Genomic DNA, 26,954 nt, shown 5'->3' on the forward strand with positions numbered 1-26,954 from the left:
CCTCTTTCTCCTCATCCCTCTCCCAGCACCATCCTGCCCCATCCCCCACCCGTTCATGGAGCACGCCGCATGCGTGGCCCACGCATGGCAGACACCTCACTTTCCTTCCCACCCACCTAGGACAGCCCCATTTGGACTTTAGGAGAAACAGTGGTAGCGAGCGTGGGCTGTAGGATTAGAGTTGGCTGGTCCCAGGCCTGGCTCTTCCGTGAACTGGCTGTGTAACCTTGCTCAACAAACCCAACTCAGCTCTCTGAACCTCAGCGTCCTTATCAGCAAAATGAGGTGCAAATGCCCCTCTCAGAGGATTGCGAGGATTAAATGAGATAATACTCGGGAGGTGCCAGCACCGTGGTAAAACGCAGGAAACGTGAGCCCTCATGTGCCTTCCTGTCCGTTCTACCACAGCGATTGCTTCTGTGTCGCCTGCAAACATCTTCAGTGCCGGAGGTCTTGGTGGAAAATGGTGAACACCTCTGGACTGAATATTCGCCCTGAGGACCATTCCAGCCCTGCCCTCCCGCAATCCCTGACCATCTAGAGCCTGGCTTCCTCTGCCCCTGACTCTCTGGTCTTCGATACTCACACTAATTTGGGCAGCATCTATGTAGATGGAGATTTCTCCAAACCTGCTCTACCCCCAAAATCATCCGAGGAGCTGTCAGTAATTGTATGCATCTATGGTGAGTCCAGGAGACTCAGATTCGTTAGTCTGGGTGACACCGAAGATGGGCATTTCCAAAACCATCCAGAGTAGCTCTGATTGGAAAAAAACATTGGAACTTCTGGTCTAAACTAAATGGATGCTCAAGTAAGAATGAATGAATGAATGAATAAATGAGTCAATAAAGGATGATAAGTAAATAAAGGGATGAATGAGTAGATAATAAGTCTACCTCCATGAGAAGAAATATTAATATTTTCTCCCACACCTGTGCTTCATACTCCAAAATGTGTGCCCATTTGTTCTGAGCACAAAACAGAGCTGCTCTTCCAAGCACAAAAACAGAGCTGCTCCCGTCCCTTTACTTCCTCTGTCCTCCCGCACCCTTTGCTTCCCTGGGGTCTGTGTCCTCCATCCTCTCGCCACCTCCCCACATTCTCTCCAGCCCCTCACTGTAGTCCTCGAAGCTCCCACTTCCCCTGCTATTCCCTCTCAGCCGGGCTCCCTCCGCCTCCCACTGTAACGTTTGTAAACTGAGGGTCCTCTCAGCACCCCAAGACACTGTGTGAAAAGAGTACACAAGCAGCAGTTACACAGAACAGGTTTATTTGTGGAACCGCAGTCACTAACAGGGTCAGAAAATAGCAGAGACGTTCCAAAGAAGGGCCGGGCCAGGGGTGAGGGAGGGACACGCAGCCAGCCTCCTCCACCCTCTCTCCAGGGTCACTGATGCAGCCCAGGTAAGAGGTCCCGGCAGGCCCCCAGGAGACCCTCAGAGGGGCACCCTCTTCCCTTCAAGAAGCTTCTTTCACCCCTGACTGGATGCTTTGAGGACAACCCTGGGCCAAGAAAGTGAGCCTGTGGAGGACTCTGGTTTGTGATGAGGGGGACGGCTCAGCGGAGTCTCTCCCGTCCCCTCCTCCTCCTCCTTCAATTCCAAGAGCAGCGTCATCCCAGAGATGGGTCAGATGTCCTTTTAGACCAAGCTGGGCTCTTCCTGCCTCTGTGGCTTTTATGTCTTGTCTTCCACATCCAGAATCCTCCACAAACAAAACCCGGAACACACACACCCTGCCCCCAGCTCACAAAGGCCCCCCACCAACTTCACCCTCAAGGTCTCTCTGGGCGTGTGGATGTCATGCTGTCAGCCCTGCATGGCTGCTCCAGTTTCTGTTCCCAGGCCCCCAACCAGCAGGGAGAAGCCAAGGGGTCCTACCCTGATGGGGAAGTAAGAAAACATCCACAGGTCCCCCCACCCTTAGCAAGAAGACCCCAGACCCTGGGAAAGGGGAAGGTGCTGGAGGAAATGGCCATCAACTCAAAGCAAGGTGAGCAGGGTGGGACAGGGGCCAAGGGAGATCTCTGCCAGTGTCCTGTTTCCCTCATGGAATCAGGGAAGGTGTGGGGACCCAGCACATGGGGCTACAGTTCGTCCCCAAGCCTCAGGTGCCAGTTGTTTGGGGGAAAGATGTCCCTACAGGGAGCCAGGAGCAAACCCAAACTCAGACTTCTCTCTTGAAGCACGGACCAGCCGTCAGGGCCCCCAAATCCAGCGGGGGTGGACTCCTTTTTATTCTACATTGCCTCCGTGTGCCCCTTCTTCCCTCAAAGACACTGTGTGTGAAGAATGGAGACTGGGGGGGGAGGGGTTCATCCAAGTGACAAGTGACACAGGCAGACTGCTGTCATGCTATATTCATCCAGGCTTACATATATATATATATATATATATACACACACACACACACACATACACACACAAAACAAGCACTTCCACCGCAGCCAGAGGGCCTCCTGGCACCGAGTAGCGAGTAGCACCCGGAGACCCAAGGAAACCTCCTGGGGTGACAGGTGGGGTGGGGTCAGCTCAGCTCTGGAGGACGTTGGAGGGGGCAGGATTTAAGGAAAGGAGCCAGGAAGCACATAGACCAAACGCCAACTCCCCTTTTTCTGCACTTCCACTTCCCAGCCCCCATTCACAGGGGAATCCAAGAAGCCTGTTGCTTGTCAACCCCGCTGCCTTGCAGTTACTGCAGAGAACCGAGGATGAGTGACAGGGTCCCAGGAAAAGTGCAGGAAGCAGGTCTAGCTGGCACCACGGAGGGACGGATGGTCTGCAGATAGAGAACCCCGCGCCCAAGGCGCCTGAAATCACCGCACTGTGTTCCCAGGGGGCGCGCGGGGGGGGGGGGGGCAGTCCGAAACTCCCGCCTGCAGGCTGCAGGCTGACTCCTCGCTGACACCAGCCCACCCCCGCCCCGGCCTTCCCTCGGCTTCCTCAGAAAACAGGATAAGGAGCTTGAACAGGGGCAGTATTTACAAGCTTCATGACTCTTAACCCTTAGGAACCCCCCATGGCAAGAAGGTAAAAAGGGGAAGAAGAAGAAGGGGGGCAAGGGGTGGAGGGGGCCAGAGGTAAGGATTCAGAGGAGACAAAATGCAGAGGCAGAGGAAAAAGCAGAAGGTGGAAGAGAGGAGAGAAAACCAAACGGAAAAAAGATTTGGAGATCCAAGAGAAAAGGAGGAGGGGACACCCACTTTCCCGGAGCCAGACGCACACATCTCAGTGCGGTAGGGCCTCCCCCATGGACACAATGGAGGCACCGGGGCTCGGAGGGGTTGAGAGACGGGGCAAAGGCGGACTCCGGGTCTGCAGGGCTCGTTAGCTTCCACCGCTGCGCAACCCCGACCAGAACGAAAGGAGCAAGGGGCCGAGAAGGACGCAGGGGCCCCAGAAAGGAGTCACGTGCCAGAGAGAAGGCCCCCCGGGACTAGCCGACTGGCAGAGAGCCAGGGCCCGGGGCTTCCTGGGGCCCCGGCCCTAGTCCGCCACCAGGGTCTCCTGGCTGTAGGGGAGGGACTTCTCCTGCGTCTGCTCCCCGCCCTTGCCCGCGTGGGGGCCGGGCCCCTGGCTGTGGCCGGAGGAGTAGCTGGCCGACTTGTCCCCGCTGCTGCTGTGGGAGGCGGCGCGGCAGCGGCTCCGGCCGCAGCACAGCACCGCGGCGCAGGCCTGGCGGAAGCGGGGGTCGAAGAAGGCGTAGAGGAAGGGGTTCAGGCAGCTGTTGACGTAGCTGATGCAGGTGCAGTAGGGGAAGACGTTCATGAGGAAGAGGTCGAAGGCGCAGGGCCAGTGCAGCAGGCCGCCCAGCATGTAGAGCGTCTTGACCAGGTGGTAGGGCATCCAGCAGAGGGCGAAGGTCACCACCAGCACCACGATGATGCTGAGCAGCCGGCGCCGCTTGCGCAGCCCCTCGATGCGCTCCTTGCGGAAGTGGCCCGCGATGGTTTGCGCGATGAAGAAGTAGCAAGTCAGCATGACAGTGAAGGGCACCACGAAGCCCAGGGCCGTGGACGAGACCCCCAGGCCCACCTCCCAGGCCCACTCCGAGCTGGGGGCGGCCACCAGGGAGTAGTCCATGTAGCACTGCACCTTGGTGACGTTCTCCAGGTTGGGGAGCACCGCGGGGGAGAGGCCGGTGGCGCGGAACACCATGACCGGCATGGCCAGGAGGGCGGCCAGCGCCCACAGGGTTGCGGTGGCCACAGCCCCGCTGACCCGCAGCCGCAGCCGCGCGTTGGCCACCGGCCTCACGATGGCCAGGTAGCGGTCGAAGCTGAGGCCGGTGAGACAGAAGACGCTGGCGTACATGTTGACGAAGATGAGATAGCTGCTGAGCTTGCAGGCGAAGATGCCGAAGGGCCAGTCGTAGGCCCGGTACGTGTAGGTGGCCCACAGCGGCAGGGTCACCACGAAAGTCAGGTCGGCCACCGCCAGGCTGGAGATGAAGATGTCAGCAGAGCGCCTCTTCTCCCGGCTGCTTCGGAAGACGGTCCAGAGCACCAGGCCGTTGCCCGTGGTGCCCAGGAAGAAGACCAGCATGTAGATGGCAGGGATGAGGGCCCCCGAGGACTTCCAGTCCGTGTACTCACACTCAGACTGGTTGTCTGCCCCATAGTCGCCAAAATCGCCGCCTTCCTCCATGCTGAGGGGCAGAGACAAGACGGGCGGGGGGGGGGGGGGGTCCCCGGGCAAACCAGCTCCTCGGCTGGGTCAGCGACTCAGCAAGCAAGCACCGGAGCTTCTGGCTGGAGCCTTGGACAGCTGGCAAGCTGCGCCGGAGGTGTCCAGAGCCCTTCCCAGCAGCTGGAGGCGCTGCCCCGGAGTCTCGGGACCCTGGAGGATGCCTGCCCAGGCAGACTGCCCTCCACCCTCTCCTGTCCTGCCCAGCCTCAACTAAGACACTTCCTGCACCCTCCTGAGTCTCTGTCTCCTCCTTGGCTCGTCACTCCCTCCTCCCACCTCCAAACCAACCCCTCACTTGGGAGTCTTAAGATCTTTAAGTTACAGCCCACTTTTTTTTTTTTTCTTGCTTGTCACTGGGCAAATGGACCAAATTGACCCCTGCCGTGCTGGGCAGAATGTCATCTGTGGCTTGCAGGCTCTCCTCCTGGTCCCGCCTCTACCGCTCGAGTTCACCCCTCGGCAGTCTGCGCCACCCTCCTCTTCTCACCCCCTCCCATCTTCTCTAAATGGGGCAAATTATGCAGATTAAAATCTAGCCCGAGCTGGAGCCGGGCTGGACTGGGGACAGGCGGGTGTGAGATTTCGATGGATGGCCCGAGCATCTGGCAAGCCCTCCTGGCAGACGGGTCTAGCCCGATAGGTCTGTCCCACCCACCCCTTCTCCACTCCTGCCCTCCCAGCCCCCACCCAGACCAGACTTGACTTCACTTTTCTCACTCAATTCACTCTAGCCTTCGGTTTCGATCCTCTCTCTGGGAACTTCTGTATTTTACAGGCACGATTACAGGGGGATTTCTCTAGAATGCATAAACTGTTGCAGATGGCATAGGAAGCTTCAGAGAGTCAGGATGGAGTCACAGGAAGAAAGGAAGACCAAACAACAGAATCTCTACCCAAATCATTCATCTCTGGGGAAACTGAAGGCTTGCAGGGGAAGTAAATGTCTTTTGTCCAAGGTCACAGGATGAATTTTGTTCTGGTTTTGTTGTTTGCTTTTCCTCTCCTCCAAACCCTCAACAGAGTACCAGGCATGTAGTAAGTGGTCATTAAATGGTTGTTGAGTGAATAAGTGAATGGATGAATTAGGGAGAGAATGAAAAGAGGAGTCCACATGGAGATGAATGAGTGTGTGAAGTACCATGCAAGGAAAAGATGCGTACATTTCAGTTCTCGGGTTCTTATGCCCTACGTGGACCGGGAAGTTTCTGTAAGGCCACGTGGGGACGGGAAGTTACAGCTAGAGGAAGAGGCAGGAAAGGGGCAGCCACTGAGCCGATGCCATGGGCACAGTCCTCTAGAAACCTTGCCCTGTGTGCTCACCTCCCCAGGACCTCTGGGCAAACAGGAGGGAGGGATGCACAAGATAAGGTTAAAAATACCTACCCCCCCCAAGAGAGGAGGAGGCCATCTGAAGTCAGGCAGGGGTGAGGTAATGTAGAACCAGATGAGTATGAGTCTTGCCACAGCCAAAGCAAAGGGCTGACAAAGCCAGAACCCATTGTCTTAAGGGAGGCGTGGTTAGCAAATTTTTAACAAAGGTCTTAAATCATAGACCCTCAACCTCAAATACCCACAAGGAGCAGGCTGAGATTGTACACGGGCAAAAGAGCCAGGTTGAGACAATAGGGAGTGGTGGAGACTGTGGCAAACCAGAGCAAGAACATTCCATCAAAAGGAGGCTCTTCAGCTCAGTCTCTGGTTGCCAGCACTTCCATGCCTTCTGGGGTTTTTTCAATATAACTTCAAGTTCTGAATTTTATGAGAAATGTCCTGATTTTGTAAATTTGGGAAATTAAATCTATTTTTAAGAGGGTAGGGCAAGCCAAAGAAAACTTGTCCTCGGGCCCTGGCTGATGCTCTTTGAACTTTCCAAGAAGAGAAGGTGGGAGAAAGACAGGGAGCAGAGAGCAGGAGGGAGAAGCATAAAATGCCAAGATAGACAAATGGAACTAAACATGTGCAAAGCCTCGGGGTGCAAGGGGGAGACGCAGGGGAACAGCCCAGCGAGAAAGACGAAGAGACAGTGAGGGTCTTGGACGACATGTACTGAAAGGCCACCTGCGAGAGAACACCTTGGTGTTTCTCCTGAGGTTCGCCCGACTGCGTGCTAGGCGTTCTCCTAACAGTTTCTGTTTCGTATGTATCTGGTATCCCTTTTAGTCGGCAGGACAACTTTAGGAAGTGAGTACTCTCATTTTCCAGAGGAAGAAACTGAAGCACCGGAAGGTAAAATAACTGGCCAAGGTCACCCAGCTAGTAATTGTCACAATCAGGGTTTGAGTTCGAGGACTAAACCACTATGTTGCCAAAGGAAAAAATTAAAAAAACTCCAACCCTTTTTAAATCGAGGCATTTGTCATCTGTTGAGCCTTACAGAAGTGTACCGCGGTGCTAGGATACATGGAATTTACTTTGAATTAAGTTCTCTTGAGGGAAAATTAAAAATAGATTGACTAAAATATTTTAGAGAGACTCCCAACTCTTGATTGAACAGGGTATAAGAACCCTGACAGGGAACAAACAGTCTGTCACAGACCTTCAGTGTTAGCAACATAGCTTGCTCCGGAAAGAGCCCCATGCCCAGACATTCCCCAGGAGGACTCCTGGCTGTCTGATGTCAGCTGGGATCTTAACAGGACCAGCCTCTAGGACCTTGACAGTCTGCAAACCAGTGGTCAGGACACCCAGCGGGACCCAACGGGACCTCCTTGCTCTCACAGTCTCCAGGGTGTAGCCTGCCTGGGACCTGCCCACTCCTGCACTGTTTTCCAACAGAAGTCTGTGTGGGTGGCAGAATGATTGACAGCAAGGTTGGTGGTAACAGTTAACCTTCAACCATATCAGACTTCTCCAGCCTTCGCCTATCAAAGGGAACATTAGCATTGTGCAGAAACCCGTTTGGCTCAAGCTATCTCACAGCTGATGTCCTTATTACAAATAAAAATGAGTGCTCAGGACATTCCAGGATTAAAGTCAAGCTTGAGAACCTCCCACCCCACCCACAGTGAGTCTGAATCTTCCCGGCTACTCCCAGAAAGAGGCAGGTATCCCTGTCCTTTGCAGCTGGGAACATAAAGGGAGGGCTGCAAGTGAGCTGGGGCACCCCAAAATCGAAATCGAGCCCCTCCCCGCAGCTATTCCCAGTGGGATCTGAGCCAGAGAGAGACCCCGTGGGAAAGGATATGCATCCATCACCTTAATCCTCTGGCCTCAGCTCTCTGCCCCACAGGGGGTAAGAAGCAATTAATCTGCCCAGAGTAATCATACTGGCTGAAATGAAAGGAAATGGGGGGCCGAGGCTGGGAGGAGGCCACTGATTGGGGGCCAGAGGGGGCAGAGAACTGATAAGACCTGGTCTGCGGCCAAGAGCCAGCTGGAACCAGATGGCGCCAGAGCCCCCAGCATGGTGGAAATGAGCAGAACCAGCCCACCTCACTCCTCACCCAGCCTGACACCCAAGGCCCCTGTCCATCCAACACAGAACCTGAAAGTTTAGTCCACAGGACCAGACCTTATGTGTCCCCAAGGTCCAGAAGGTACTCACCCCAGACAGAGTACCTGCGTAGAACCTGCAATTTATTTACTCAGGAAAAGGGTGGGAAAGGCTGGTCTTCGCCCCAGGACGGCTCACCTTCATTAACAAGAGCACCTTTTTTGCTAAATGGATCCAGAATGATCCAGCCGGAGCCATGTGGCAAACCAGCAGCTAAGGCAAGACCGGGAGCCAGTGTCCCCAGGCTGGCCCGCCCTGGAGAGGCCAAGCAGGTCTCCCAGGGGACTTCTGTCTCTCCTGGGTGATTTCTTAGGGCATTGAGATGAACCTGAGATGAACAGCTCCTGGCAGAACAGGGCCCCAGACCGCAACCTCAGAAGAGAGCCCGGGCCCCTGAGCGGCCAGCCTCTGCACCAGCCCTCACCCACCGCACCCCCAGGTTGGTTCCTGGCCCGGAGCACAGCGACCAGCTTGGCCCTGTGCCCGCGGCTGTGTGGCAGCCGTGCGGCCATGCGCACGTGTGTGCAGGCCGGTGCCAGCCGCGGGGTCGCTCGTGCACACGCAGGGCTTGTGTGTGCTTTGGGTGCAGTATTTCCATGGCAAGTGTGTGGTGGATAAACAGCCTCCTGGGAGGACAGGAAAGGGTGGTTAATTGGATCTCTGTAAGGGCCCAGGATGAGGGGAAAAGGCAGGAACCTTGCAGGGCCTTGCCCAGAGCTCCGGGTGGAGGACATCAAAGGGGAACTGCTTTCTCTGCCCCTTGCTGACTTCTCATCTCCTCCTCCCAGCCCCCTGCCCCAGGCCCGCACTTCACAGGTCTGCTTTGAACTCCACAGTGTCTGTCCGAGCTCACCCAGGGCAACGGGGCCCTTTCCTCCCTTCCCCAGAGGCCGCAGCAGCTGTGTCCCTCCCAGCTGGCCCTGTTCTCCGAGGGAAAGGGGAGGAGAGGACCCGGGAACAGGTGGGCTGCCCGGCCCACTCAGGGATGCCCCTTCGCAGCCTCACACACACTCGCAAGTCCTACTTTGACAGCTTATCTGACCAAAAGCAGATGGCCAGCTGCCTGCTGACAATGACAGCAGACCCCCGCTGCTGCTCCTTCTCCCGACCATTTGGTGCTGCTCCAAACTGCCCGGCCATCCCGCCAACGCCTCGACCCCGCTGCGCTCCGGGGACGGCAGATGCAGGGAAACCACCGGCCTGGGAGCCAGGAAGCTCACGCTGCAGTTCCATCTTGGCTACTAATTCATTCGCTGAGCAAATACTGCCTGAGCAGCTGCTGTGGGTCCGACTCGACTGGAGGGACACTGGGCACACACAGGATTCGCTGTGTGAACAACGCAGGCCGCATCCCTGACCTGCACGTGCGCACTGGAGGTGGGGCCGCGATGACACAGTCATGGCAGCAAACGCAGTGAGAGCAACTTAAACTGCACGGTGACACGGGCAACCGATGGAAGGGGGCGCTTGCAGACAGAGCAGCCCCAGGGTAGGGGGGCCGCACGGGAGTCGCTGGCCTTCTAGCTTGCTGTGCTGCCTTGGACAGGTTCCTGGCCCTCTCTGAGCCTCAGTTTCCCTTATCTGTGCATGAGGAGATTGACAGCAGGACTAGCTTTATGCGACTGTGGGAATTGTGAGTTCTCCCCCTCACGACACCAGTTCCCATCTAATGGGTCGTTTGTTAGACTGTGAGCAGCGGGGGTCTGGAATTTCAATCCTCTCCTGCCCTCCCCCACCATTACCCACCCACCCCCACTACTTAGCACAGAGCCTTGTGCATAACAGACCTCTAATAAATGCATGGGGACCATTTGGCTGCAGGCCTCAGGACCAGCATTTCTGTAACCTCAGAAGCAGTTCAAAGCTGTCTTCCAACCACCTGGATGGGAGCTCGTTTCTTACGGCTTACAATAGGAAAGATTCCTAGAACTCACTGGGGCCAGGACCCACCACACTGAGGTCAGAGGATGCAGGCACAGGCCAGCACCAGCCCTGCATTAAACCTTTTGGAAATGGCACGTCCCCCCCCCCCACACACACACACACACCCCTTAGTGAGTTCACACTCTCTGAATATCAAGAGCCCGTTTGGATACAGAGCTTGATTTTCAAGCCTGATTTTCACAACTGGATATGCTGACTCTGGCTACTCCATGCTGCTCAGAACGCCTTTGATGAATCAAAACTGAGATGAGTTCATTACTATTTAATAAAATGGAGCAGGCTAGATAAACAGAACCCTCACACAGTGACGACGCGGGGACGGGGGTGGACAGGGCAGCAAGCCAAGTAGCCTTTGCGGGTGAAAAAGTTGCAGCCGCTCATCCATTCCACAAACTTGACTTTACAGGAAAGTGAGGCCCAAGGAGGGAAAGGGAATCCATCCAGGTGTCCCCATCGGTGAAGCACCCTGTCCCTTGCACCATTATGCCTTCCCATCCCGTCCCTAGAGACCGGTCCAGAGGAAGCCTTTCTCCTGGCGCTCGCTGGCCTTTGTTAGGCTGGAAGGAGTGGCGTGGGCAGGAGGCAGCCGGGGCAGGAAACCGAGCAGAGGCCGGAAGGAGGGCAGGAAGAAGCGGACGGGATCCGAGCCCCACTCACACCCAGCCCTACCAGCCTCCGAGAGCGCAACACGGTGTTTCCAAAAATATTTACAGTGAGTCTAAATTAATGAGGCTCTGTATCAGCACTGACAATGGGAGGATGTGAGGCCGGGCCCTCCAGGGGAGAAAACCAGCGCAGTTGGCCCGAAGGCTGAGCCGCGGCCCGCAGGAGCTTGGGGAAGGCTGCGTGCTTCGCTAAGGGAGGAGGCCAAGCCCTCCACCTGGGGCTGGGGCCGGGGCCGGGACTGAGACACACTGCCCTCTCCAGTCTGCCCAGAGCACGGAGCACTCTCTCCCCTGGAATGGGAACACACCCTCACAACTGCAAAGAACATCATCAACTTGCCTCCCCACCCAACCCAGCATGGAAACTTATTGCCCCCCAGTCCGAGGGCCACCTAGGGGTCTCTTGAATACCTCTGTTGACCAGACACTCAGTCCTAAGCCTGGCTGCCCATTTCTACCCCAACTGGGGCATCCCTGCTCACCCAACAGCACGACTTTCAACAAAGCTGAGTGGTTTAGAGCAGTGGTCCCCAACCTTTTTTGGGCCACGGACCGGTTTAACGTCAGAAAATATTTTCACAGACCAGCCTTTAGGGTGGGACGGATAAATGTATCACGTGACCGAGACAAGCATCAAGAGTGAGTCTTAGATGGATGTAACAGAGGGAATCTGGTCATTTTTTTAAAAATAAAACATCATTCAGACTTAAATATAAATAAAACGGAAATAATGTAAGTTATTTATTCTTTCTCTGCAGACCGGTACCAAATGGCCCATGGGCCGGTACCGGCCCGCGGTCCGGGGACCACTGGTTTAGAGCACACAGCGGATTCAACAAGAGAGTAGAGCTGAAGTTCCCACCATGGAAGGGATGCCGTGCAGGCAGAAAGACAGGGGCAGAGGTGCAGAGATGCAAAAGAAAGAGCTTAAAACATCTGGGGGCTAAGGCTGGACGAGGCTGGGAAAGCCAGCCTCCACTTTGTTGCCATTATACCGACACTGGACTCAGTCATGAGAAAGGATGGACTACTGCCATTTGCGACAACGTGGGGAGATCTTGAGAATATTGTGCTAAGAGAAATATGTCAGACAGAAAAAGTCAAGAACCATATGATTTCACTGATATGTGGGATATAACTCTGAAAGTAGCAGATGAACAAGACGACAAACGGAAACTCCTAGACACGGACAACAGTGTGGTGGTGACGGGGGGGGGGGGTAATAAAGGGTAAAGGGGGTCACACACATGGTGACAGAGGAGGACTTGACTTTGGGTGGTGGGCACACAGTGAGATACACAGATCACGTATCATTGACATGTGCACTTGAAACCTATATAGTCCTGCTAACCCATGTCACCCTGATAAGTTTAATTAAACAAACAAATACGTTTTAAAACTTCACCTTCATCAGAGAATGCACCCCAGAGAAAGTTGCTGTTAATGAGTGTGAGATGGGCTTCGGTTAGAAAGGAACTGCTCACCTTTAGTAGAATCTACACAGAAGACAAATCCTATGTCATCAATGTGATCGTGAGGACGCCCAAACTGCAAGTTACAGACAGGCAGGCAGAAGGAACACCTACCATAAATGCGACAATTAAATGGGTGTGTGACGCTGGAAAGCTGACCTGCCCTGTCCTGGTCCCCCCCTGGCCTGGGGAGCCCAGGAAATGTGGGCAGGCACGTGGCGGTGAGCCAAGGCGGGTGCAGAGGCTGAGCACGAGGGAGAGGAGGCAAGATGACTTTTGATACTGATTACGTGTCAAAATAGGTTTGGGTTATGTTGATTACATTTGTACCTATTAATTTGGATTTATTGACTGTATTTATATTGATTACACATCAAAATATAGTTTGGACATATCGGGTAAATAAAATATATTATTGCAGTGGATTTTTTCTATTTCCTTCACTTTTTTTAGTGTGGTTACTAGAAAAAAAAGTTACATATATAGTTCCCATTATTATAGTGCCCACATTCCTAGTGGGCAGCGCTGAGAGAAGTATCAGTCACCCTGGGGGCATCTTTGAGGGAGGACTACTGAATGGGGAAGTCAGGGAAAACGGATGCAGTTGTCCGGAACTGGGTGAAGGGAAGGACTCCGATTTCTATTTGTTACAAGGTAGAATCCAGGAGGGATGTGATTTCTCATCTCCCTCAGCTAGGCGGCCACGTAGACATGGCTGCTAGTAGTAGGCAATGCTTGTCACATCCCGAGCGTCCTGACAGGTAAAGTTCATCAGGCCCTGCATGGGCACACTTCAGTGCTTCTCCCCAATGTCATTCTCATCAAAATTGCATAAAATCATTTGTTATCATTCTCATTTTACAGATTAATAAACTGAGGTTTAAAAAGTTATGTCACTGGCTCAAGAGCATGTCACTACGGGTACCAAAGAGAGGATCTGAACCCTTGACTTGGATTCCAGAAGCCTGAGAGCCAGGACGCACTCTCTGGCCCCTGCTTCTGCAGCCAAGGACCTGCTAGCCCTTCACAGAAGGGGGACGCTGCAGAATCCCCCACCCGGAGCCAGCTCCCTCCTGGACTACAGCACCAGCCCGGTGTGAACCGCCTGCCTGCACCACGAGCTGGCGTGGGAAGCCATTCACCTAGGGCTGTCGTCCGGGGCCCACGGGAATCGCAGGGCGACTATGGCTCCAGGATGATTTGAAAGACCAGCATGCTTTGCAACGATTAAAACACTCAGCTCTGAGGATGAGACATCTGGTTTCGCACCCTGGTTCTGCTCCTGACCTTCTCCAAGCCAAACTAGAAAATGGGGGGTAACAACAAGCAGCAGCTGCCAGAATTATGAGGTGCTAGATGAAGAGCCGGTCTGTGCCCAGCTCAGAAAACACTGTCTGGTGCGGGATCCCATTTAGTCCTCACGATAACTCTATGGGGTGGGGGGCGGGGCCGTCAGGAATGGTAAAGGAGAATGATAATGTTCTCGGTTTTCAGAAGCAGAAAAGGAGACACAAAGATATTTAACTTTTTGTCTAAGTCCCTCACTTTCTAAATATTAGAAGTGGGATCCAAAGCCAGACTGGCTGGTCCCAGGGTCTGTAGTCTCACACCACGGTATATAGGATCTTCAACAATTTGTAAGGCCATGTGTTTTCCTTTTTATTGTTTTTAATGACACTTTTTAATCTTCATTTCTTGAGGGGTCAAAGGTGCCTGATCTGCCTGCCTGTAGCTTTGATAGCAGCCGGGGGGATAGTCAGCAAGGTGGTGTGAGCACAGAGGCCGCTGCCCCGAGAGGCAGCTGCCCCGAGAGGCACCCACCATTGTCGAGAAAGCACAGGGCCGGTGACTTCTGTGACTGCCCAGGGCCTAGTGGTGGGTGGGGAGATTACAATCTGCCCTGGACACCCACGTCCCTGCCAGACCAGACAGGAGCACAGAGGTGCCTCCTGGGGAATAGCCCAGGCCCGCTGGGCGATGCTGACCCCTGCTGGAGACAAGCTGGTATTCAGCCTTGACCTTCCCGAAGGTGATTCCCTGTGCTGGCTTTCAGACCTTGCCTTGGGGGCAGACGCCCCACAAGCTGAGTCCCCAAGGGGGCTCAAGTAAGCCAGACCTCTCTGTCCTTTAGGCTCCTATGACATCTGGAATTGCCTACCCCAGAATCTTTCAGCTGTGGGGCTGTGTGAAGCATCCTTAGCAAAGGGAGCTCCCCCACAGTCCAATCAGCTGGTGGTTCTGGGTCATAGGACCCAGCTTGGGTGCCTAATTTCCTACAAGTAAGCACTGGGCACCAGCACACAGCTCAGTGTTTTGAGCTGTAATTCCTTCCTGAAATGTGATTACATTGCACTGCAATTATTCAATATCATGTTATGACACTAGTATAGGAGATGTTCCCGTCATTTCTCCTTAGGTGGTGCAGGAGAAAAAACGAAAGACATCAAGTTATCCTCAGCATTATTCACGACTCTTCCTCAAGCATGTCACTCTGTAAAGACACACATGAAAGGTGTAAAGGAGCTCTGTTTTATTAAAGGAAATTATGGACGCAAAGAGACTAAGATAATCCTTTTTAAATGAACTGATAATTGGTTTTTAAAAAAAAGTTGACAGTCGAGCCCCCGGTGGCAAGCATCTCATTGCTAAGCACCTAGCGCCACCTTGTGGTTGCTCTCATCTCAACAACCTCAGTCTCCACTTCCTCATTCACCATTCAAGACCCACTGAGAATTTCTTAACTGAACCTTTTATCTCAACGAAATTTGTACTAAAATCTCTCCCACTGCACCCATGCATTTTAACATGAAAAAAGAAAGTGGGCACACAGTTGAATGGACTCAAGCCAAAAACATGTAAATGTAGAAGAAATATTTTTCATTCATAACACGCCCCGAGCTATTTCCGTCTTAGCCCTGGAATCCTAAAGGCCACACAGAGAATTAACTAATGATCTCTTTTCAACTGCAGGCATGCTTCTTACTCTTTTCCTCTTTCTCTCTCTGGTAATACATGTTTCTATTCTCAGGCACCAGCTGCTCTGATTAGACCGGTAAACTTCAGCACAAAGAGGTAGGGGACAGAAAACAAAGCTAATTAGTGGCACAACCAGGGCGGGAGTCCAGGTTCCTGCGACTCACTCGATTCACGACTATTTACTGGGTTTCTCCTCTGTGGGAGGCCCTGTGCTGAGTGCAATGGTGAATACAGCACTACCTAGGCCTCTGCCTTCGAGAGGCTGAGAGCCTTGTGAGGCTATTACCCATGACATAAAAATGACATGTTCTACCTACTGACTTCAGAAGCAAAGTTGCTCCCGTACAAGGTACAAGAACAGTTCTGTCCACAGCCAAACTTCCAGAGTCGGACTCTTAGAGGGCTTCAGCACTAGAAAGAGGGCGACCCTTTTCGTAACCAATTTAAAATAAAGACAAAAGGAATTTGAAAAATAAGTAATAAAATCCGCAAAAATGCCCTGGCTGGTTGGCTCAGTAGTAGAGCGTCAGCCTGGCATGCGGGGGACCCGGGTTCGATTCCCGGCCAGGGCACACAGGAGAAGCGCCCATCTGCTTCTCCACCCCCCCCCTCCTTCCTCTCTATCTCTCTCTTCCCCTCCCACAGCCAAGGCTCCATTGGAGCAAAGATGGCCCGGGCACTGAGGATGGCTCCTTGGCCTCTGCCCCAGGCGCTAGAGTGGCTCTGGTCATGGCAGAGCGTCGCCCCTGGTGGGCGTGCCGGGTGGATCCCGGTCAGGTGCATGCGGGAGTCTGTCTGACTGTCTCTCCCCGTTTCCAGCTTCAGAATTAAAAAAGAAAAAAAAATCCCCAAAAATGTCATCTCTTGCTCATAATAACTCCTTTGAAATTATTTTATTTTTTTAAATCAAATAACATGCCATGAAAAATTAAGAATAACTCTGTTTCAATAATGCCTGACATACAAAAAACTTACTTAGTTTGTCTATTGGTGAATGCAGCTGTGGATACATATATGATATGATATGATATGATATGATATGATATGATATGATATGATATGATATGAATATATGTACACATGTGATTTTATGACCTAGTCAGGAAAATCAAGAAAGACTTCCTTGAGAAAATGGCAACTGCTGTGAGAAATCCAAGATGAGAAGGGCAACGATAAGAAAAGGACGGCAACCAGGTCCAGCGAGCACTGGGCAGAGTCCGCGCAAAGGTCCTGAGACAGCCTGGAACTCGGGCAAGCCGAGGCTGAAAGGAAGCAGGTAAGGCTGGAACAGAGGACAATGGGGACTGTGTTACAAGAGGAGGCTGGGGACCGGGCCACACAACACTTTGTGGGCCACCTTGAGGAGTTTCGCCTTTATCCTCCAAGCAATGGAAAGCCGTGAGAGGGTTTTAATTAACAGGGCATGGTGACAAGATCCAGCTGGTGTTACAGAAAAGCCACACTGGCTGGGTGGGGAGACCGGATATGAAGGAGGACAAACGTTCAATTAGGAGACATTAGTCCCCACGAGGAATGATAGGAGCTTTGATTGAGAGCGTGGTGGTCAAACCAGAGGAAAGCGAATGGATTTCAGAGATGTTTCAGATTGGGTAAAGGCACCAGGGAAAAGGAGATGGCAGGGCGTCTCCTGGGTTTCTCGCTGCTGGAACTGAATGAATAGGGGCGTCATTCACGGGAACAGGGTGTGGCAGAAAGTGGAAAGTGAAGCCCAGTGTCTGTTTTCTCCTTCTCCCTTTAGAGATTGCATCAGAGTCCTCTTATGGGCCCCTTGAGATGTTCGCAGGCTCATCCACCTTTTGTTCGGACCCTGCAAGGGCTCTGCTGGAGCTGACCAGGTGGCTTCCCTTGTTGATGTCCCTCGTGCCCACGTCCCTGCATGAAAACGCCGGGGGAAAGAGTCAGCACCCCGTGCTCTCCCCCAAAGGGCTGGCCCTCAGGGGAAGTTTACACAGCTTGTGGTCACTCAGCGGGCTGGGCAGTCCAGAGTGGGCATCCTGGTTGTCTCCCTGTCCTTCCTGCATTGCTCTCCTTGTTAGTCACTCCTATTCCCCGGGACTTTATGCCCTAATAAAATAAGAGCGTGCAAGTTCCGCCTCAGACATCTCTCTGAGGGGAAGCCAGTCTATCAGTCAGCATGTTTTCACTGGGGTCACAGACGCAGAGCTAAAGACTGGACTGTGCTCGCCACAGCCCCCTCCCTGCAGGCTTGTGGCTAGTCCACAGGACATGCGTGGAAGAGAGAGGTGCTTTTTCTAGGTCAGATCCTTGAAAAAAGGAAACTGCCTGCTCTTTGTGTTCTTTCTTCCTCCCGTTGAGCTCAAACATGAACACGGGACCAGCACTGAAGAAGGGGCACTGGGCACCCCCATCTGTCTCTCATCTTTGCCAGTGCCTGAGCTAGCACATAGGGAGGGTAGAGCCACCAGGGCGGGGGGAAACCCACACGTCTGTTTTAGACATTTTATATTGGAGCAGCCTTTGAGAAAGACGCGTGAAGTGAAAATTGCTCAGGTGGACATGAGCCTGGAAGTCAGAGGGGAGGTCTAGACTAACATAAGTTTGTGAATCATCTCTCTCTTGCGTGTGGCTCGTAATTACGTAAAATATAAATGTGCCACCCGACCTGTGGTGGCGCAGTGGATAAAACGTCAGCCTGGAACGCTGAGTTCACCAGTTCGAAACCTTGGGCTTGTCTGGTCAAGGCACATATGGGAGTTGATACTTCCTACTCTTCCCCTCCCCCCTTCTCTTTCTCTCTCTCTCCTCTCCTCTCTAAATGAATAAATAAAATCATAAATAAATAGGCCTGACCTGTGGTGGTGCAGTGGATAAAGCGTCGACCTGGACACACTGAGATCGCCAGTTCAAAACCCTGAACCTGCCTGGTCAAGGCACATATGGGAGTTGATGCTTCCTGCTCCTCCCCCTTCTCTCTCTCTGTCTATCCCTCTCTCTCTCCTCTCTAAAATGAATGAATAAATAAATAATTTTTTTAAATCATAAATAAATAAATATGTGTCTGCAGTGGTCCAGGAAGAGGGTAGATAGTGAGAGGAGAGGGAGCTTGTGGTTAGCAGATTGTAATGGCCCAGGGGTCCCACCTCCTGTATTTATGTCCTGGTGCAATTCCTCATGAATGTGGGCTGGACCTAGGGACTTGCTTCTAAAAAATAGAATCCGGTGAAGTGATGGCATGTCACTTCCGACACCAGACTGCAGAAGGACCGGCTTCCATCTTGGGTGTCCTCTCTGTCAATCACCTACTCTCAGGGAAGTCACCCACCATGCTGGAAGCTGCCCTGTGGATAGACTAATGTGACAGAGACCTGAAGAAGACATCTGGCCAACAATCAGGGAGACACTGTGGCCCTTCATCCATCATCTTGTGATGAAATCAATCCCACCAATAACCACACAAGGAAGCTTGAAAGCTGGTGCTGTGGTCCCGGTCGAGCTTTCAGATGACTATTCAGCCCCATCCAATATCTACCCTGCAGCCTATGAGACGCTAATCCAGAGACACCTGGCTAAGCCACCGCCAGGTTCCTAACCCAGAGGAACTGAGATCATAAATGCTGGCTTTTCTAAGCTGCCAAGTGTGTGTGAGAGGGGGTAATTTTCCTGTCAGCAACCAATAACTTGCTGACAGAGCCCCTGCCAGAGCCTGGAGGATCCCTCCCCTTGGATTGGAGAGATGCAGAAGGACAATGCAGAAGGTACGAGGGAGTTGCGGGAAGTGAGCTAAGGATCATGGGCATGAAAGTTGCAGCCCTGAAGTTGCTTCACACGGGCACTCCTGTTACCTGCCTCTCCCTTGAGTCCATGCAATTCAAGAAAGGAAGGTGTCTCAGAGCTGAGCATTCATGAGGGGTGGAGGGAACCAGCTGTCAGGCCAATGAGAAATGGACAGCCGTAAGCAGGGGAAAATATGTATATGAGAGAGAAAGAGAGCAAAAGACACAGAGGAGGTCAGAGGGAAAGGACAGAGGAGAGGGAGGCTCTCACCAGGCTGGAGTTCGGGAAGCAGAGGCTACCTGTGAACAGGGCGAGCTTCCATGCCTACAACCTGTACTGTTGCACAACACCCCATGCTTGCGATGGCTTCAGGCTTGCTTTAACACTGTGCTGGTCACTGCCTTGAAATTAGACAGACAGAAACAGAGAGAGATGAGAAGCATCAATCCTTAGTTTTTCATTTTGACACCTTAGTTGTTCATTGATTGCTTTCTCATATGTGCCTTGACCGGGGGCCTTCAGCAGACCGAGTAACCCCTTGCTCGAGCCAGTGACCTTGGGTCCAAGCTGGTGAGCTTTGCTCAAACCAGATGAGCCCATGGTCAAGCTGGCGACCTCGGGGTCTTGAACCTGGGTCCTCCACATCCCAGTCCAATGCTCTATCCACTGCGCCACCGCCTGGTCAGGCTCTTCATAATTCTTAAACAAGCAACTCCACGTTTTCATCTGGCACTGAGCCCACAAATTATGCAACCTGTCCCATTTTATAAAAGCACTTACATGGCCAAGAATGACTGCTCAAACACAAATGGCTTCTACACAGCTAGAGGAAAAGTACTCAAAAAAAAACAGACTTAGATTAACCCAAGAATGCATGCCCAGACCACCCCTCTCCCTGCCATCATCTGTGTCCCTCGCCTACTTATTCTTCCTTTACAGAGACTTGCACTGAGGAACTGTGGTAGTTTTGTTGCTCAAAAATATGGCTCTGGCTGATGGCTCAGTGGATAGAGCATTGGCCTAGCATATGGATGTCCTGGGTTTGATCCCTGGTCAGGGCACAAAGAAGAAATGACCATCTGCTTCTCCCCCCACTCTTTCCCCCGCCTTCTTTCCCTCTTCCCCTCCTGCAGCCAGTGGCTCAATTGGTTCAAGCATGGCTCCAGGTGCTGAGGATAGCTCCTTTGGAGTGCCTCAGCCTCAGGCACTAAAAATAGCTCCATACTTGAACATTGACCCAAGGTGAGGTTGCCAGGTGGATCCCAGTCAGAGGCATGTAGGAGTCTGCCTCACTATCTCCCCTCTTCTCACAAAAAAAAAGAAGAAGAAGAAAGAAAAGAAAAAATAATAATAATTTCTGCCACTTCCTGAGTGGGCACTATGCCTCCTCACCCCTATGATATCTGCCTTGACCGCGTGATTTGATTTAGCCAAGGAAAGGGGTCTCTTCTAAGCAGAAGCCATAAGGCCCCGCCCGTGGTGTGCCACGTTTGTCTCTACCTGTTATAAGAGCAGAAATGTCCCGCGTATCGGCAGCTCCATCAGCTGGGTCCATCAGCTGGATTGGAGAGAAGATAGTGCAAGGGTAATGCCTCAGCTGACCTGGGCGGGGAGGTCAAGTCAGCAAGAGATAAGCTTTTGTGGCTGGAAGCTACTGGCATTCTAAGGTTATTTGTGATTGCAACAGGATCTAACTTTATCCTGACCAACACAGAGTGAGTGGCCTTCATACTCCAGGACCACATCAACTACACGTCAGCAGACTACAAACCCTCCAGGGTTTTTCCTTAACCTCTAGAACCTGGCTTGAAACGTAATATATATTCGTTGAGTGCATTGTAGGGAACTCCGGTTTCTTCTCTAAGTAATATCCAAACTTCTCCGTCTGTATTCAGAACTCTCCACAATCACTGTAGCTTTATCTCCCATTACCCACCCCCAAACAACTGGTTTTCACACACTGTTCATTCGTTCAGTCCTGCATTCATTCATTCATTCATTCATCCATCTGTCCATTCGTTCTTTTATCCACTCTATACTGGTACCTACTCTGCTACAGGGGTTGTGTGAGATACAGAAATGTGTATGAGCCCTGGTCTCCCTTCCCTGATGACTCCCAGAGTCCCCAGACCTTGATCGTGCCACTTCTCCTGCCAAGAGCATCATTCTGACCCCCCTCCGCCTGTTTAAGCAGCTAACCCTCCTTCCAGACCTTCCTAACCCCACCTCCTTCCTTCGGCTAACCTGCCCACCACCATGTGTGCTCTGGGACTCCCACTCTCTCCTCCCAACACCGGCACCGACCATTTTCTTCCAAATTATTTGGCAATTAGTTATATCCTTCCTGACAGCCTCTCTCCTGTTGTTTTGAAAGGCTATTTAAATCTCATTATCAAAACATTTATACTTTTTCTTCTCGTGTCCTTAAATAGATGCAGAGACACAGCACATTGCTTAACTCAGGCTTAATTAAAGTCCGGTGAAGTGGCCTTTTTTTTTTATCTGACAAGGCTCGTCCACATTCAACCAACTTTTGACCTCAAAGATGGCAAAGTTCTACAGTTCGACCGAATCCTTCGCCTATGAAAAGTAACCCATTGGCTTTGGAGACCTCTCCCTCGCCTGGGATTTTAGGGAAGGACACAACAGGCCTGTCCTTACAAGGGTCCCGCTGGCTGCCTCTTCTGCTCCCTTCCTAAACCTGAGAAGTCCCCTACAGCTCCACTCCACACCCCTCAGGGAAAGTGTCGCGGGGTACTAAGGGAGAATGTTGTTTCCAAAACATCAGCCCCTTCCAACCTCCTGGCCAAGTCCTTCTCTCTCATCCTTCACTAGGAACATCTTCGAAGATCCAGCGGAAAAAGAAAGAAAGAAAGAAAACCACAGAAGGCCAATGAAGATTTGCTGAGCATCCGCCAAGTGCCAACCTTGGACCGAGAGCCGCAGGCGCACATGCGCACGGAGTCCTCCCTGAACCGGTGAGTGATCCCACTTTTCAGGAAGGAAACAGGCATAGAGGTATGACGCGCCAAGCTCAAGCTCCCGCGGCCGCGATCGCCAGTGTCCCCCAGTTTGTGACAGCCATGCCCGTCTAACCATGGTTCTTGGGGAGTATTTTATGGTTTGCAAAGCCCCGGCCGGCCTCTCAGAACCACCCCGCTCTAGGGGTCTGGTCATCGTCGCGCAGATGCAGAGCCGCCGCCGCGATGCGCGTGGCCTCCCCCGCCGGCAGAGTGGCAGGCGGAGGGCTTCCACAGGGCGCGCTGGGGTCACCCCGCTCCGGCTGACTCACTTGGCACGGCTGAACTGGCAAGGGGACGCTCACGCCAGGCGGCTGCATAATCAGAAGCAGCACGGCCTGAGCTTTAACCACTATCATTTTAAAGATTATTATTCAGAGTTATTTCAGCTAATTAAGCCTTGAGCGCCGGCCAGCTCGGCTTCCATCTCGGGGAGGGACAGCAGGAGCTTGGTCTTGCTGAGCTCAGAGCTGGCAGCCGGTAAGGGCTCAGGAGGGCAGCGGAGGGGCAGAGGCGAGGGGGCACCAGGGAGGGGCGCTCCGCCTCCACAGCCACATCCACGAGGAAGTGGGAGGTCTGGTCCCTTCCGTGGGAGAGTCCCCTGACCTTGGCCACCTCTCGGGAATGGCCAGCCTTCTTGCAGAGGGCTGGCAGGGAAGAGCCAGGACTGGCTTGAAGCCGGGGGTCCCTGCTGGGAGCAGTGAGTTGGGGTCCCGGCAGCCTGGCTTACTAGCTGTAAGGGCTGCAGAAGTCCCTTTCTCCCCATCTGTGCTGTCTGAAACGGCGAGTCAGCCAGTAGCTCAGGATGCCCGGTCGCCTAATGCTGTGCCATCCGATACCGTCGCCATGAGCTGAACATAACCGCTTAAATTCAATTTTTAATTAATTAAAATTAAATTAGATGAAAAATTCAGTGCCTCTATCCCACGAGCCACATTTCAAGTGCTTGGCAGAGCTACCGGATGGGGCCAGGCAGCTACGGAATGTCGCCCTCCTGGTGGAAAACTGAGCTGAGCTGCAGTGTCCGGCAGTTAAGGACAGGCGTGCCCTCGTCCACTCAGGGATGCAAATCCCAGCGGCGTGGTTTACTGGTCATCTCCGGCGTGTTGCTTGATCCCTTTATCCTCAGTTTTCTCATCTGTCCATTGGGGAATGACAGGGCCCTGCTCACAGAGTTGCTGTCAAGACTAGATAAGAAATATGTATGAGACACTTAGAAGAATGCCAAATAATGGTAAGCATGCGAACATTAGCTCGGATGACGTCTTTTGGAGGCATGGATTTCCACTGACATGAGGCTTGAGTGTGACAAAGCAGTGTCACAGTTGCTATCTCAGATGCGTTCCACAGTGACTCCGTGAGGAAGGCAGGAGGGTCGGCTGAGCCGTTTCCGAGAAAGACCAACCAAGCCCCCGAGGGCACGTGACTTCTCGAACGCGTGGCAGAGCTAGGTAGGGTTTGAGCTACATTAATAATTCAGCTAACATTCCTGCATTCTTTCATGTCCAATACCTTGAAAAGTCATGAAATGTCCTTCAGCCTCCGCCTGACCTCAGGAGGCGGGGAACCTTCCTCTCGTGTTACGAATGAGGTTGTAAGAGGAAAGTGACCCAGATGCTCGCTGGCTCTTCCACAGTCTTTACGCTGTGCCGGGCACTGTTCTGGGCACTCATTTAGTCTCCACAACCCACTGCCATGGGTACACTTAGGATTTCCATTTCAGTGACGAGGGAGGTGAAGCACAGAGAAGGTAAGTGATTTTCCCATAGTCACACAGCACGTGAGAACACAGGATGTCTGACTCCAACCTGATTTGAGAGATCTCACACTTCACTCACCCGCATCCCAAGTGGAGGAAGCAGGAGGTGGACAAAGTCCTCTTTGTCTGTTTTTCTCTCCCTCTCTAGCACCCATGCCCGAGGAGAGGAGAGGGCGGGCTCCTGTCCCAGACTCAGGCGGCTGCAGGACAGAGGTGGCCGATGAAGTAGCTAGGAGCCTTTTTGCGCCTCCATCACCCTATATCAGTTTGCTGGGGCTGCCATGGCAAACACCACAGACTACGAAGTTAAAAAAGCAGAAGTGTGTTTTCCAACAGTTCTGGAGGCTGGAAGTGCAAGATCAAGAGGTCGGCGGGGCTGGTTCCCCCGGAGGCTGCTCTCCTCAGCTTGCAGCTGGCTGCCTTCCCCCTGTGTCTTTTCACGGTCTTCCCTCTGACACGTCTGTGTACAAATGTCCTCTTCTTGTTAGGACACTGGTCAGATGGATTAAAGCCACTGCAATAACCTCATTTAGAGGTATTGCCATTTTAAAGACCTTATCTCCAAAGGCTGCGTTCTGAGGTCCTAGGACTCTACATGTGAATTTGGCGGCGAGGGGACACAATTCAGCCCGTGACATGCCCTGCCTCTCTCCTTGCTGCCTGACCCCATTTCTTGGCCATTTGCAGGAGCCCGTGGGGAACAGGGTTCTGGGGCAGGGCTCTGGGGGGTCTGATAAATGGGGAAGAGGGTTCACAGAAGGAAAGACACTCTGGGGACCAAATGACAACCTAAATTATTCTCCACGAGGGACAACTGGGCTCAAGCCCAAGGGGGGAAAGAACCACTATTACTCATTGCTGTTTATAACTACCTTCTCTCCGCCAGGCCCTTTAACACATCATCTCATTTAATCCCCTCAGCCAGCCTGGGAAGTGAGCACTGTCACCCCATTTCGTAGGTAAGGAAAATGATACTCTGGCGCAGACTAAGTTCTCCGTTGTGGACTGAGAGGAAGGGTGGAAAGTGGAAACGCATCCTGGTGGCGAGAGCTCCCCAGCGGATGGTGGTCAGAGAGCCAAAGGTGCTCTGGGAGAACCAGGACTCTCACGTTAACGGGAAGGTTCAGTGATTTAAAAAACCCGTCTGGGATGGAGAAGCCATGGAGTTAAGGATCGTGGGTCCTAACGTCTCAGTGAAACAGCCAAATAATTCGTTCTATTTGTTTGGTTGCCTTGGTCCTTCCCGGTGTGGAGCCTTCGCAGCTGCAGTTCCCTGCTGCCAAGGGTGCTTCCCTATCACCACATTCCATGCGTTCCATAAACTCCTGCTCTGCCTTCGGCCACTCGAACATTTCATCTTCGGAGAGACCTCCCCTAGCCTCTCTTTGTTGTCATAGCACCACGGGCCTGCGCTGCCTCCACGAGTTATTCTGAGCAATCTGGTACCCCTACTCCTAGTAGACTCTCAGCTCCTGGAGGTCAGGCCCTGTGTCTGTTTGTAATCACACTACACCCCCAGTGCCTGGCACAGTAGATGGCACATAGCCAATGCCCAGGAAGTACCTACTGAAGTGAATACATGCTTCCTCCTCTCAGCAGGCCTCACATTCCACCTCTCCCTCTGAGTTTCAGGCTTCCTTTCTCCAGTTAGTTCCCATGACAGATTGTATTGTCACTCAGCACATCTCCCACTGAGCGGTTCTGGTTGTGTTTGTCACCCTCTCTAGAACATGACTCTGAAGGTAAGTCCCAAGTCCTGCTCATCTTTCTAACCCAGGAGCTCAGTGTAGAAGCTGGCGCAGACTAAGTTCTCCGTAGTGGGCTGAGAGGAAGGGTGGAGAGTGGAAACGCATCCTGGTGGCGAGAGCTCCCCAGCTGATGGTGGTCAGAGAGCCAAAGGTGCTCTTGGAGAACCAGGACTCTCACGTTGACTGGAAGGTTCAGTCAGCCTTCAGGTAGGGCTGGATCCAGGAGCTCGCACACAGTTAGGATGCGGCCTCTGTCCTTCACTAAGTTTTGCTGTGTTAGCTTCACACTTAGGCAGACTTTCTTCCTGTACTTACGAGCTTCCAAAAGCTCCCCAGTAGTTCAAACAAAGGTTTGCAAATCAAATCCCATTGGGCCAATTTGGTCACATACCCACCCCTGAACCAATCACAGAGATTTAACTTCAGTGACAGTGACGCAGAATCTGGCTTGCCACCATCGTGCGCTCCCCGCGCCAGCCCAGACCTAGTGGACCACAGATGGATTGCAAGCCGGAGAGCGCTGGACTACGGGCCCTGAGACGGAGGTCCCCTCCCCCTCCCCACCAAGCTCCTCACGCTGGGAGGGCCCGCCCCAAAGAGAGGCACTTCGCCTTGATGCTGGCTTCCTGTTGCTGCCTTTCCTACCAAGACGTCATTAGCCTTGGCTCCCTTCCTGACTTTGCTATTTTTTCTAGCTCCTATTAAGGAGGCTGCAGGACCATAAAAGGGTTTCTCCAATAACCCCAGTGTTTCAGGCTCTATTTCCCTATTGGTTATAGACTCCCTCACAGCTTTAGAGAATGGTATTTATTTTTCTAAATGTTTTAGTCTGATGGATGGATGGGTGGATGGATGGATGGATGGATGGATGGATGGATGGATGGATGGATGGAAGGAATGCAGAGTAGATGAATTAGTTCCAAGTTCCCTCAGAAAACTCATCTCCTTCTCTGCTCCTAGTTACCATCTTGGGCTCCAGATTATTGTAAGAGTAGAAAGCACTTTTCTTTGTCCCAAACCAGTTCCCATTCTCCCTTATCATAACAGTGACTGATAGTTAACACGGCTAATTTTGATCAGGCCCTCACCCTACTTGAGGCACTAAGCTAAATCTTTGTTCAGTCTTTTCAGCAACTCCAAGGCCTGGGGGCTGTTCTTATCTGCAACTTACTGTTGAGGAACCCTAGGCTCGGAGGGAGTCATTTGTCCGAAGCGCACGGACAATGGTAAAGCCCAGACTCAAAGCATGTGACCTTCCCAGTTCTGTCAGAGGGCCTGTGAGCGCGGCACCTCAGGCCCACCGCATCAGTTTTCCCATCCCCCCTGGAACGGGCCCTATCCTTCCTGACTCGTGCCGCTCTGCCGAGAGTAGTTTACCTGCCAACTACTCTCCAGCTAGCAGGTGGCAGGGCTGGGATTCAAACCCAGGCTTT

The 26,954-nt window shown here is 52.7% G+C and overlaps 1 protein-coding gene across 1 annotated transcript; it reads right to left on the minus strand.

The window, feature by feature from the left end:
- Positions 1-1,262: 1,262 nt before the first annotated feature.
- Positions 1,263-5,243, minus strand: APLNR (apelin receptor). The gene has a single exon (XM_066251533.1). It carries the CDS (start codon positions 4,644-4,646, stop codon positions 3,486-3,488), a length of 1,161 nt encoding a protein of 386 aa, XP_066107630.1. The 5' UTR covers positions 4,647-5,243; the 3' UTR covers positions 1,263-3,485.
- Positions 5,244-26,954: the final 21,711 nt, after the last annotated feature.

The sequence above is a fragment of the Saccopteryx bilineata genome, chromosome 1 (assembly GCF_036850765.1).
Source record: "Saccopteryx bilineata isolate mSacBil1 chromosome 1, mSacBil1_pri_phased_curated, whole genome shotgun sequence".
NCBI classification, from domain to species: domain Eukaryota; kingdom Metazoa; phylum Chordata; class Mammalia; order Chiroptera; family Emballonuridae; genus Saccopteryx; species Saccopteryx bilineata.